Source organism: Perognathus longimembris, chromosome 2, assembly GCF_023159225.1.
Source record: "Perognathus longimembris pacificus isolate PPM17 chromosome 2, ASM2315922v1, whole genome shotgun sequence".
NCBI classification, from domain to species: Eukaryota; Metazoa; Chordata; class Mammalia; order Rodentia; family Heteromyidae; genus Perognathus; species Perognathus longimembris.
The window spans coordinates 28,138,327-28,151,449 of record NC_063162.1 but is presented as its reverse complement, the minus strand read 5'-3'; the positions used below and the strand labels follow the sequence as shown (position 1 = coordinate 28,151,449).

The following is a 13,123-nucleotide window of genomic DNA, read 5'->3' as shown; positions in this document are numbered from 1 at the left end:
GCTTGCTTGGCACTGTACCACTTAAGCCATGCCTCCAGCCCAGCATTTTGGTTGCTATTTCAAAGATGGAGTCTGGTGGACTTTTCTGCTCTGGCTGGTTTCAAACCTCAAAGGTTGACATCTTAGCCTCCTGAGTACCTAGGATTACAGGTGTGAACCATGGGAGCCCAGCTAAAGGTTATTTTTTTTAATCCTTCATTAAAATAGAAGTGCCATGGAGTCAGAGAGAAGGTAGGATGAATCCAAAATGGTGAGAGTACGACTGTGAATGGATGGATCCCTTTGCTACGCCACCCATCAGAGGCCTCTGAAACACCTGCTGTGAGCATGAAGTGTTCTTGGTGCTGACAACCCAGTGGAGGCTCAGCTAGCCGGGCTCCTGCTCTCAGCAGCCTGCCATCTCCTCGAGGGAATGATGAACAGGAGTCAGTAAATAATACAACATCCTAGGAGGCACAAGCACCCCAGGACAGCGTGCTATGGGAGTGTCAGGCATTTAAACTGGATGAGGAGGGTGCAGGAAGACATCTCTGAAGAATGTAACATTAGGTTGAAAAGTGAACTGCAAAAAGAACAGTCATGTGGATCCAGAGAAAGAGGGTTTGTGGGCAGAGAGAGACTAATTTGCCTGTAGTGAAGAAGTATGGAGGACCCGAGCAAAGTAATTTAGTGCCTGAGCCTCCTCTACACGAGGTACTGTCTTTGATGCTGGGATTAGGAGGGCGGGGGGAGATGTATTCCACTGGACCCCATTCATGGAGACCAGAAAAGTCTCAGATCTGTGTCAGATCTAGAGGAATACCATAGGGAGTAACCACCAGTGTTCCCTGGACGCCACTTTGCAGCTGGAGGTTGGTAGGATCTGATGTATGCATTCATTAGTCCAGCTGCTGTGTAAGAAACAGACTCAGAGGAGCACAAATGAAACTGGCACCTAGCCAGACAGCTCCTGGAGTAGAAAAAGTTGATGAGAGCCATGAAAGTAGGTGACACTAAGGAGCGATTGTGAGAAGTGATCTTGGGATACACTTTGGTAAGGCAGACCAAAGATGACCTATTGGTTTAAAAAGGAAAAGGATGTAGAACGTGAAAGAGGATTCTAAAGTGACTCCTAGGTTTTTATTCTGATGTTGGTTGGGTGATGGAACTGGCAACAAAAATGGAGAAGACTTGGAGTGGTGGGGGGAAGGGGGAGTGGAATGAGAGCCAAGTGTTTCATTTGGAATGTGTTTGAAGTCCCAATGAAGCATCCACATAGAAAAGGCCATGTGAAACACATCTGGAGATGTGATGTTTCTGGGAGATTCAGATGGCTTTTAGAGACTTACAGTTTTATGAACTATCCTGGGAGAGAACAGAGAAAGGGAAGAAACCAGAGTCAAAGACAGATCCCAGGGACCTGCTACCTCTTGGAAGCTGGGACAATGGCTGGAACACACAGTGCCTGGCACTTAGATAGATGCTCAACCAATCTTTGTTTCTTAGTCACTCATCCTCAGCTGTTGCTATCACTCCTGGAGACTGTGGGCAGTTACTGAGGTAGGATTTACGGTGACCATAAGCTCAGAGATAAAAAGACTAAGAGCTTTTATAATAAATTTGACCAATTAAAGCGTGTGTGTGTGTGTGTGTGTGTGTGTGTGTGTGTGTGTGTGTGTTGTTTACATGCCACTACTGGAGCTTGAACGCAGGACCTGGGTGCTGTCCTTGAGCTTTGGTGTTTTTTGCTCAAGCCAGCATTCTACCACTTGCACCTTGCACTTGATGGTTAATTGGAGAGAAGGTTTGGGCTGGGATGTAGCTCAGTGGCAAAACACTTGCTTAGCAAGTGCAACATCCCTAGTACACAAACAAACCAACTCCTGAGCTAAGAGTTTCACAGTTTTCCTGCCCAGGCTGGCTTTGAACTGTGATCCTCAGATCTCAGCCTCCTGAGTAGCTAAGGTTACAGGTGTAAGACACTGGTAAAAATGCCTGGCCAATTAAAGCTGTTTTTGTGTTTTGTGGGTTGTGTGCCTATTGTTTGGGTCTGTGATGTTGTCAAGCTGTGGCAGCCTGCTGTTCCATGAAATGACTGGCAGCACTTTCTCATGCACAGCTAATGGTACTTCTGCCTTTGGTGTAAAACAAATCACAAGACTCTTCATGGCCCCTGGAATCCAATATCCTCCAGTCCACCCCCACCCTCCCACCCCTGATAGCAGATAGAGATAGCAGTGCTGACACAGCTCCCAAAGCACTCTGACATTGCCTCCATTTGGGTTTTCAGTGTCCTGTGAAGCAAGGCATTTTACCATAGTTCCTGAGACAAGCCACCCAACCAGCCCCAATTTACACAGTTAATACCTGAACTGGGAACAAAACTTCTCCTCTTGTTTCCAAGATGAGCACCAGCAGCTTGTGGGAACCCCTTGAGAACAGAGGCAAGTGGCTCTGCATGCAGTTATATATTAGCATTTACACGTTAGCATTCCTTGCACACTCCAGGGAAGTTGTGCTGCTTCAACGCTGCTTCCACCACACCTCGAGGGCGGGGCTATCTCCTAGAGCTCCCTCTGACCAGGTATCTCTGCCTCTCAACTCCAGCTCAGGAGTGGCCCACTCACAAACTCCACTTTGGCCTGGTCTCACTCACTTCCTCTTTGGGATGTGGCCAGGCAGGGAGTTCAGCCTTCCTAGGTTAAGGAGGAAGTTGGGAGAAGCCATAGTCTTTAATGATGGAGATTCGCCATGAGAATTGGTCGAAGGTCATAGCAAGTGGGAAGGAAGAATGTCCTGATATTTGGAAGTATACCTCTGACCACAAATCAAACTTCATATTCACAGGAAGCTGGTGACTATATTTTATTACATCATTTTGGAGTCCCTGAAGTGGTCCCTCAAAAACCTTCAGTAATAACATACATGTCATGAGTCACTTATTCCCACAGATATTTTTATGTGTACTGAAGTTTTTATGTTCCTAGAGAGAAGGGTAGGAGAAGGGGGACAAAATAAACTCCTAAGATAAATAGAGATGAAGATTGAGAGTTAATCAGAAGTTTTCAAGTGAAACTTCCCATCCTTGATGTTGCTACAAAATGTTTCTTGATAGTTTGCTCTGACAGTAACCTGAAATATAGAAAGCAAAGCCATTAATGAGAGAAAGATGGTGTTCACAACTATGATGCGCACCATAGTGGCCTTTATTCATATTTTGCTTCCTTCAAATGAGTCGCAGCAAATGATGCCTTCTAAGTGAGATGTGGTTATTAGATAGCAGATCTGGGGACTGAACTTAGGGCCTTGCACTTGTCAGACAAGTGCTCTTCCATTCCACTGAGCTAAATCCCCAATGCGGTTATAGCTTATACATACCTTCATGCCCTCATGGTTATTCTTGCAACCCTTTAAATGAGCAGGCAATCCAAGAGCATAGGACCTACTGTGTGAATCAGTGCTTAATTATTTGGGTCCAAATGAACTTCACCGCTAGACCTCTGGAAAGACCCTCAGGCATGGCCTCCTTGGCCTCCCCTACTTTCTCTTATGTGCAGATGCAGTGTTTCTTGGGGGCCTGCCCATCCTCCCCTCCAGCAGGAGGGAAGCCCACTCACCATTGTGCTCAATCCACCGGTACTGCCGGCCCAGGCACAGCTCCTCCTGCCTCTGTCTCACCAGTCTCCGGGCCTCTGGGGTGAGGCCGCTGGGATGGCGGGAGAACACAAACGAGTAGCTGTCGGCGCATGTGCCGTCCAGGTTCAGCAGGCGGCAGGAATACTGCAGCGCGAAGGTGTCATAGTCCGTGTCGATGATCCAGTGGTCATCATCTGTAAGCCAGACAGCCACAGGGTCTGCTGACTCCTTGCCCTCATGGGGGGGGTGGGGTGGAGGGGTAAGTCCCCTCCAGTGACTTCCCAGAACTGCCCCATCTCGACTTAATTTAGCCTTTTTGTAGACTTAGGACTGTGGCTGGGACTTTCTCAGCACTAAATTCTGTCCCTGACACTGCAAAGGCATTTGTGTCTTCTCAGTTACTTCACACATGGAACCAAAGTACACACTACTATTTCCTAGTTGATAGATGAGGAAACCTAGAAACGAATTCACCCAAAATCACAAAGAACAAGGCAGAATTGGGATTCAAGCAGTGCCCACCGGCTTTGCCACATTATCTCCCAGATACTAGGTGAGTAGAGGGGGGAGGGAACAGCAAGCAGAAAGGCTTTGAAAGGCTTTAATGTGTGTTTCTGTCTCACATCAGGATCTTGCAGTGAGACATAATCTGCCCGTGTAATACTCCACGTGGAGGAAAGGCAGAGGGGCCTCAACGCCCAGCATGACAGGGTGTGGGGCCATCTCTAGAGTGTGCCCCACCTCTACCCCTGACTGTGCCTCTCAGAACACCCTGCCAACATATGGTGGAATTCAACCCCAAATGAGGCCCTGCAGGACAGGAGGGTTAGTGCAGGAGCGGGGGTGGCGTTCCCCCTCTTCAGTTCTCCCCTGCTTTGACAGGAGGAAGGAGCCAGCCCCACTTCTCTCTGGTTTTCTCAGGGTGAGTACCAGAAGTCAGGCCTGGAGGATGCCCCAGCAGATGGCTGCTGAACTGTCACCAGAAAGCCACTCAGCAGAGGAGCCAAGCAGGGCAGTTGTGGGGCTCCCCTGCTGGGCTCCATCACTAGATGAGGCCATTCCTCCCCCTGCTATGGGATCACTGTGTCATCTGGGGTTCTCTGGGTGCCTAGTTCTCACACACAAAAGCAACCACCTCCTAAGTGTCACCCGACTCATGGCCCAGGCAGCTCTTCTCTTGGCAAATCTATAGCTTTCAAAAGAGATCCTCCTCTCACCCCAAATTATTGGCAAATGTGTAATCACACATAGGCAGTAAGTAACTTGCAGGTACCTCTCTCCCTGCTGCTGGAGAACCACACACCTTCCAATGTTTCCACCCAGCAGCTAACTATACACAGAGGGAGAGTGCTGGAGCCAGTGGCTGTGTGGCCCAGAGTCCCTGACTCCCCCACCCAGGAAGTGGGGTTCACTATAGCCATCTCCACACTGTATTCCCACAGAGTCTCAGTCTCCAAGCGACTGACAGAGACAACTACCTTGGGAACCCGGTTCTCTTGGAGATCTGTCACTCCTGTGGGCCTGGAAATTGCCCCCTCAGCACCTTCTCCTTGGGCTCTCTGGTCATCCAGAGTATCAAGACTAGAGTTCTCAGGCCTAACAGATCAGCAGCCGAGCCAGCCAGGAGAGAGATCTTAGGCTCCTCATAACAGCGCTGTAATTCAGCAGCCCTGGTGAAGTGAGTGGTGCCCAGGACCTCAATGCCATATAGATCACCATAACTCCAGACTGAATTATCTAGCCCAGTGGTTCTCAAGCTTCATTAGAAGGCACACAGCTGAGGAACAACCCCAAAATTCAAGCCCAAGTGTTTCTAATTCCCAAAGTCTAGATTTGGGTCCAGAAATCCGCACTTTTAACCATCACCATAGTTGATTTAGACACAGGTTGCCAAGGGACCCTGACTCTGAGAAACACTGATATAGATTCCCCACCTGCATAGTTATTCAGCCTATTGCCCATGTCTTCCTTAAAATAATGATGATGGTAGCTAACACTTCTATTTAACATTACACATGAAGTAACCATTTCCATGCATTATTTTGATTAATGCTTCCAATAATATTGTAAAACAAAAACTATGGTCCATTCCCATTTCACAATTAAGAAAATTAGAGAGGCTAGTCCCTGGTGCAACCATGATTCTTGAGACATCCTTGGCTCCTGAGACATCCATTACTGCTGGGGAAGACAGTCCACAGCCTGCCTAAGGCTGGGGCAGCAAGCCAGTGCAGTCTGAGAGCCCTGGAAATGTAACGAGCGCTTGCACTGGAGGAGGCCATCAGCTTGCCTCCTTGCAAAGACATGTACTAGCCAAGATGCAATACATGGAGAGACCGAGTGACTTTCAAATTCTCTTGTCCAGATTCATGTTTAATGTGCAAACGAAGGCAGGAAGAAAGAAACAAGCATGAGACACAAAATTAGTTTGTAAAGAGGGGACCCATGTAAGCTAAGCATGCAAAACAGAAGGTTGACACATCAAGTGCCATCTTGTGAGACATTCAGAAAACATCATCTGAGCCAAGAAGAGTCACTAAATGGCACCTGACACTTATATGACTCTGAACTTCTGACTTGTCACTCACAAGAGACTTTAGTCAATGGCCTGTATTCTTTACCAGAAAGGTAAATGGCAAACACTTAGAGAAGTTTTATCTCCATCCAACCCTGTTCCAGGTGCTGTCTGCATGTCAGCTACATTCTCATAGTACAAGTCCATGAAGCAAGTGTTGTGACGATTCACCTTTACTTTGCAAAGGAGGAAACTGAGGCACAGAAAAGCTGGGAAAATAATCCAAGGCCCCATAGCTGGTAGCTGAGATGAGATTTGAACTCAAACCAATCTGATTTTAATGGGGCAGACATACCGCACAACTTCTTTTCTGAAAGGCAACCTAAGAAGGATAGATAGGTGATTGATAGATAGATAGATAGATAATAGACATCTCATTTAAGATCTACACCAGTCACTTTCAAGATTTCAATACATTTTCTCCCTTCCAAATGCAATCCTAGATAAACTCTCCCAGATACAGAAGGTAAAGGTAGAGTCTATATGGGTTTGGCAGGGAAAGCAGGCCACTTAAGAAAAATCCCTACCTCCTCTTTGGTTTCTCACCCTGTCCCAAAGACACTGTAAAAAATTCTATTTTTATTAAAGAGGATACCTCGAAGTGCCAAAGAGAATTATGTGTTTATCCTTTTGAGTTAGTAATCCTGTATCTCCTCCTATTGGTATTTGCAATCCATTATCAGAAAAGTATAAGTATACATGCTGATGGCTCACACTTGTTATCCTAGCTACTCAAGAAACTGAGATCTCAGAATCACAGTTCAAAGCTAGTCCAAGCAAGAAACTCCATGAGGACTCTTATCTCAAATTAATCAGGAAAAAGCCAAACATGGAGCTGTGGCTCAAATGGTAGAGCGCTAGCCTTGAGCCAAAAAGCTAATGGACAGCATCAGTACTGGCACCCAAAAAGAAAAAGAAAAGAAAAGAAAGGAAGGAAGGAAGGAAAAAAGGAAAAGAAAAGTATAGATTTTATTTCATTTTGCTGGTCCTGAAGCTTGAACTCTGGGGTCTGGGTGCTGTCCCTGAGCTCCTTTTGCTCAAGGCTAGCACTCTACCACTTGAGCCACAAGACCACTTCCAGCTTTTTCTATAATTTAATTGGAAACAAGAGTCTCACTAATTTTCCTACCTGGGCTGGCTTCAAACCACGATCCTCAGACCTCCGCCTCCTGAGTAGCTAAGATTACAGGCCTGAGCCACCAGTGCCCAGTTTAGATTTTACTCTTAACAAAAATCACTTTTGGAAGTTTTACTTCACTATTTGAGGTAATTTGCATTACTTCTGACCATAAATGCATTCTCCTCTTACAGTATAGCAGCATTTTCTGTACAGCATAAATCAATAGTAAAACTATACATTGATTTTTTAAACGCACTTCTGCCATGGATCACCCATGGAAGTCTCCCTGAGGTGCCCCTGGATTTCATCTCCCAAGAGCATGCAAATAATACTTTGCCAAAGTTGATCTGAAAAGAGACTACAGTTCAGGGCCATCCACTCTGTGGACCTGGTAGTTGGTGCCCCTGATTTCTTTCTATTGGCTCCCTCACAAACTGGTTGCACAATCCTGAACAAAGTTCTACCTTCTCTGGGCTTCTGTTTGTTCATTTGTATACTGAGCCCCATCCCTGGGGTTAGTTAACTCTCCTCTCTTTGATCTATGACTTGTCTTCCCTGGCATACATTATTCTACCTTCTATCAAACCAACTCCAGATTTGAAACTTTAGAGAAAGAGACTGTATAGAAAGAGCAGGTAGATTGCGTGTTATCGTTCAGCCAGGCCTTAGGGTATTGGGAATTCTGGATGCCCTGCCTCACACAGGAGTTTCAATGCTGGGGGTTGGGGGTTGGGCAGAGAAGAGGCGACTGCCACCTAGAACAGGCATCTGGCTCTCAGAGTCTCAGCATTCCACACAGGACGCTCAGCCACGATCCAACCCCTAAACACAATGCTCCCTCTTTTCTTGGTTAGGGGTCTCAGGGAGCCAGACTGCCTCAAAAGGATTTGGGCCCAAGAACCAGAGGGAAGGCAAACCCAGGCAGAGCTGGTGCTGGAGGGGGAGGGAAGAACAGGAGGGAAAATCACAGAGTGCGTTACACACCTGGCACGGAGGGTAACCTTGAGCTTGGCCCAGGTTTCTGGAACTGGGGGTGGGGAGAGGGAGAGGAGGTTTACAGGCCTTTCTTCCCAGGTGCGATGCGTTTCCTCTGCCCCTCCCAAAATGGCCCCTCTACTGAATACTTACTTCCCCTCTGGAGAAAGGAGGCTACACCCCAGTACTTCATCTTGAACTTGGCGGGGTCTTCGGTGTCTGTGAAGGTGCCCACCATGTCAGCGCACACCTCCCAGTTACTGCAAAAAGCCAAGGGGATCTTGAGCCACATTGGGGGGGGGGGGGCGGGGAGAAGGGGAGGAGGGAAGCAAAGAGCCCCCCTCAATCTTACCCCGCCCCTCCTCCTCTGCTTAGGGCTGGTTTGGCACCCAGCCAGGCAGAGGCTGGCTGGCGGGACAGCAGGGGTCACTGACCTCAGTAGCCGGACTCGGCCCTTTGCGGTGGCGCTCATCTGGCCGTTCTCGTCCACGGAGAACTCAGCGATGATGTTGTCTTGCAGGAAGAGACCCTCAGGGTCCTTCTTGGCTATGGCGTACCAGGTCCCCGCGAACTGTGAACGGGATGACACACAGGGAGGGTTTGGTGTCTGGGAGTCCGGGTGTGGCCACCCCCAGGGAATGAGAGGGTGGATGGGTTGGGGGGGGGGGCCCTGGGCGCCCCCGGGGTGATACCTACCCGAGCTTTGTCGAAGTTCTCCTTCACTCGAAAGCTGCTCACCCTGCAGTCGCGCTCCGCCCCGCCGCTGCCCAGCGCCGCCAGCAGCACGAGCGCCCACATCCACGCCATCGCGCCCACCACTGCGCCCTGCAGGGACCGCCCGCGCCCTCGTCACGGTCCTGAACATCGCTCCCGCGGCCGCCCTCCCACCCCGCCGTCACCCCCCCACCCCACCCCCAGGACCACTCGGGGGGGGGGGGACGCTCACCACCCGGGAAACGCGCGCGCAAAGCCTGGCCACTGCGTCCCAGCGCGCGTGGAGCGAAGGAGGCGAGCACCCCGCGGGCCGCCCCGTTACTTTATAGCTCCGGGGGGGAGGGGGGTCGCACTTTCGTAACCACGGGGTGAAAGACCGAGGGGAGGCGCCCGAGGGGGCTGGCCGAGCCCAGCACTTGCATAATGCTCCCTGACTCACTGCCTCCTGGGAGTGCACACGGACTTGGGGGACCTGGGCAGCACTGGGGACCTGGGCAGCGAGCTAGGGCCAATTGAGGCCCCAGCCAGAGACTGCCTGCTGCAACCTGGGGGTGCCCTGGCCGTGCCCAGATGCACACCAGCCTGGTGGTCTCACCAGAGGAAGAAGGGGCCTGTGATGGGGGCTGGTGCGTGAATCCGCCCCCCACCCCTGAGTGTGCCAAATTGGCCCCTTGGCCCTCCGAAGGTCTGGGGTCTGGGAAGAGTTTGGCCAAGTAGTTTTTCCTTTTATAAAGGATGTCTTTTACTCTTTGTGGCGAGTTTTGGTGCTCTCTGAGTCAATATTTGTCCTTTCGTTTCAACATCTGTGGAAGAACTAAAGCACATCCTGTTAAATATTCTCTAGAAACAGCAACCTTGAGCAGGACAGGAAATATTTTCAGCAACCTCGGTGGATGGCTTGAGTGGTTGTGGCCTACTCATATCCCGAGGACCTGCCAATTGTATATGATGCATTTTAATTTCAAAGCCATGTCTGAATTTTGCAATTTCCAAGCAGTGAAATGAGTTAACTGAAGAGTAGATGAAAGAGAGTGAATAAAATCTCACAGGTCCAATGGTCAATAAGCCAAAAGGCTGTTGACTTGTTTTTTTGCCCACCTTTTCCTCAAGTGTTTTCTCTCCATTCCAAGCTAAAGAGTCTGACTAAAGCAGCTGAAAGGACTGGATGTGAATTAGCCATATGACAAAGAAATAGTTTCTCTTAAGGATCTGTGCAGGATCAGTTGTCTCCATTGCCCAAATTGGTAAGAATTGAGATGAATCTGGCTGTGGCCAGATCTGAAACAGGAGGAGATGGTGTAAGGAGAGGGAACTAAACAAAAAAGTAAGGACTAGTCCTCAGACCAGCCCTTGAGCTATTTCTTTTTCTTTTTTTTGGGCAAGTTTACACTTGCTAGGCAGGTGTCTACCACTTGAGCCACACCTTTTTGCTTTCCTATTTCTTCAAATAGGGACTCACTTTTGTCCAGGCAGGCCTGGATAGGATCCTTCCTATTTATACTTCCCACATTGCTCCAATAATAAACACACTTACTGAACTCAGATTGTTTTGGTTGAAATAGGGTCTCACAAACTTTTTATGAGGCTAGCCTCAAACCACAGTCACCTTCCTGCTTCTGCCTACAGGGTACTGAGATTACACAACTTTATACCCACCTGCCTAACTGCTTCTCTGCATCTGCCTTCTACTTTCCACTCTATGCTTGGCCCCATCTAAGACTCAGCTGTCTCTCTGGTGCTAATGATGATATATTTAATTTTCTGGCTACCCTGGAGTCTGAAAATACATTTTTTTCATGGCCAAAGAGCTGACTTAAGAGATTTCTCTGGGCTAGTTTCACCAAAGGATATTTATATTTTCCTTTCACTATCTACAGAGGACTGGTGTCACATGGATAATGGAATCTGAGGATGACCAAGACCTTTATATGAAATGTATCACCTATGCACTTCCTGCTGTACACTTTAAACCTTCTGGATTCCCCATAGGACCTAGAGAGAGAGAGAGAGAGAGAGAGAGAGAGAGAGAGAGAGAGAGAGAGAGAGAGAGAGAGAGAGTAGTTGTTATACTGTACTATTTAAGGAATAATGACAAGAAATGTCTGTGCTTGTTCAGATACAGTCATGCTGTACTGCCACTTACACAGTTGTTCACTGTAATTCCCTGAGGGGTAATGACAAGAGTACAATGTCAGTCATAAACCTAACTACATACTATATCAACAAGACTGAGGGGAAACACGTACCCAAGGGAGGTGGAGGATCTTTGGTGGTGGGAAGCCACACAGCAGGATTTGCCCGGTCACTTCATGCTGGTGGAATCAGCATTGTGTTTGGGGATCTTTCTGGAATTTTGTTCTCAGGTATTTATGAGTCACTGTTCGCTGAAATGGTGGATGCAGAACGGAAAGATAAGGAGCATTAACCATAATTCCCAAACAAACCAAATGAAGTGTGCTACAGATAGATACATACCCACAGGAACCAATGTGCTTGACCCTAGGAGCAGGTAAGCACCTGTGCGCTCTGGGTGGGAAAAGACTTCCGGGCCTCCCTATCTCCCACTCAGTGCTTGGATCCTATCCTCAGCATTCCAGAGCTCAGTTCCTCCAATGATGGAGAACTACTGACTAAGCCCAATTGCTTTTGGACAGTTGTTCCTGATAAAGGAAGTTCTCTTAATCCCCCCTGGCCTTTTCTCCAAATTCTAGACCTAGAACACATTCTGGCTCTCCTCCTGTACACTGATATGGGGAATAAATGTAGGGATTTCAGTGCATGGATGTGGTCATTGTTTCCACAATGACAGGTATTCATTTACTTATTATGTGTTTAAAAGTCTGTGTAACCCAATAGCTAAGTAATACAAATAGCCTAGATGCCCTGCCATAGACCAGTGGATCAAAAGAATTTGGTCCCTATACACATCCATCAGAAAGAATCATATGATGTCATTTTCAAGGAAATGGATGGATCTAAAACAATACTGTTAAGTGAAGTCAAGCTCAGAGAAACAAACAGCATATGTTTTTTTCTCCTATGTGGAAGCTAGAGTTAAAATACAATTAAATATGGTCACTATATGGGGCTCTTCACATTTATACACAAACGGACTAAAGGAGGGTAGACATAGCAGAGGAATCCAAAGGCCTAACTCCTCTGAACAGCTAACGTATGATGTATCTAAACAAATTCCAAGAAATGGAATCATCTTTTTCCACTGGTTTTGTTTTTACTTTTTTCCAAGGGGAGCACAGAAACAGAGGACAGGTGAGCAACTATAGTCATGTATTCAATGTACACTAGGTAAAAAATGAACTATACAACTTGTGGTGGTGGAAAAAGGGGGAAAGTGAAGGAAGGGGTGATATTGCCCAAGAAGCAGTGTACTCATAATCTGACTATGAAATTGTAGCACTTTGTACAATTCCTTAAAAAATAACAATAAAAACTGAAGTATGGGTAACCATATGTCTTCTTTCATATGTTTCTTTTCCCTCCTCTGAACTCCCCTTCCTTAATACGCTCTCCCCTCTCCCCTCTCCTCTTCCCCCCTCTCCTCTCCCTTCTCCCTTCCTCTCCACTCCTTGTCCCCTCCTTTAATAAAACTTCCGTGCTTTTAGATATCAGTAAAGAAAAAGTTTATTTTGGCCTCTTCTCTCAGATTTCTTCATGGTTACAAATCATGAATTCAAGTTCAACTGATGTTTTGAACTTCAATATGTTAAAGTTTATCCTCATAAAAACAACTTCTCAAGTATGCATATATATGTAATATCAAAAGGAAAAAAACATTCACAGGGCTTTCCTCTGTGAGAGAGGATTAGAGAGTTTGTGTTTCTTTGTACCTTTTTAAGTTTACAAATTTCCTACAGGGAAAAGTTTAATTGGAAAATAAAACAACAATTTGCTTTGCCCATAGTGTCCTTGCTTGTTTTTGTCCACAAGTTAAATCGAATTTCAGGGTCCATTTTATGAATTAGATATAGTTCACACAAGGTTCATTTCCTTGCCATTCATCACAGAGACAGATTATTCATGGCGGTATCCAGCTCCACCCACCCATGGGCTGCATCCAGACACTTGGATATCATTAGTACTTGACCAACAGACACTGGTTTATT

The 13,123-nt window shown here is 47.2% G+C and overlaps 1 protein-coding gene across 1 annotated transcript; it reads right to left on the bottom strand.

Annotated features, from left to right (window-relative positions):
* Positions 1-2,939: 2,939 nt before the first annotated feature.
* Positions 2,940-9,280, bottom strand: Rbp4 (retinol binding protein 4). Its single transcript, XM_048335326.1, has 6 exons — positions 9,232-9,280; positions 8,982-9,110; positions 8,720-8,856; positions 8,439-8,545; positions 3,597-3,809; positions 2,940-3,111 (listed from the first exon to the last, which is right to left on the bottom strand). The coding sequence occupies exons 2-6, from the start codon at positions 9,090-9,092 to the stop codon at positions 3,074-3,076; spliced, it is 606 nt and encodes a 201-aa protein (XP_048191283.1). The 5' UTR covers positions 9,093-9,110; positions 9,232-9,280; the 3' UTR covers positions 2,940-3,073.
* Between the last annotated feature and the right edge of the window lie 3,843 nt (positions 9,281-13,123).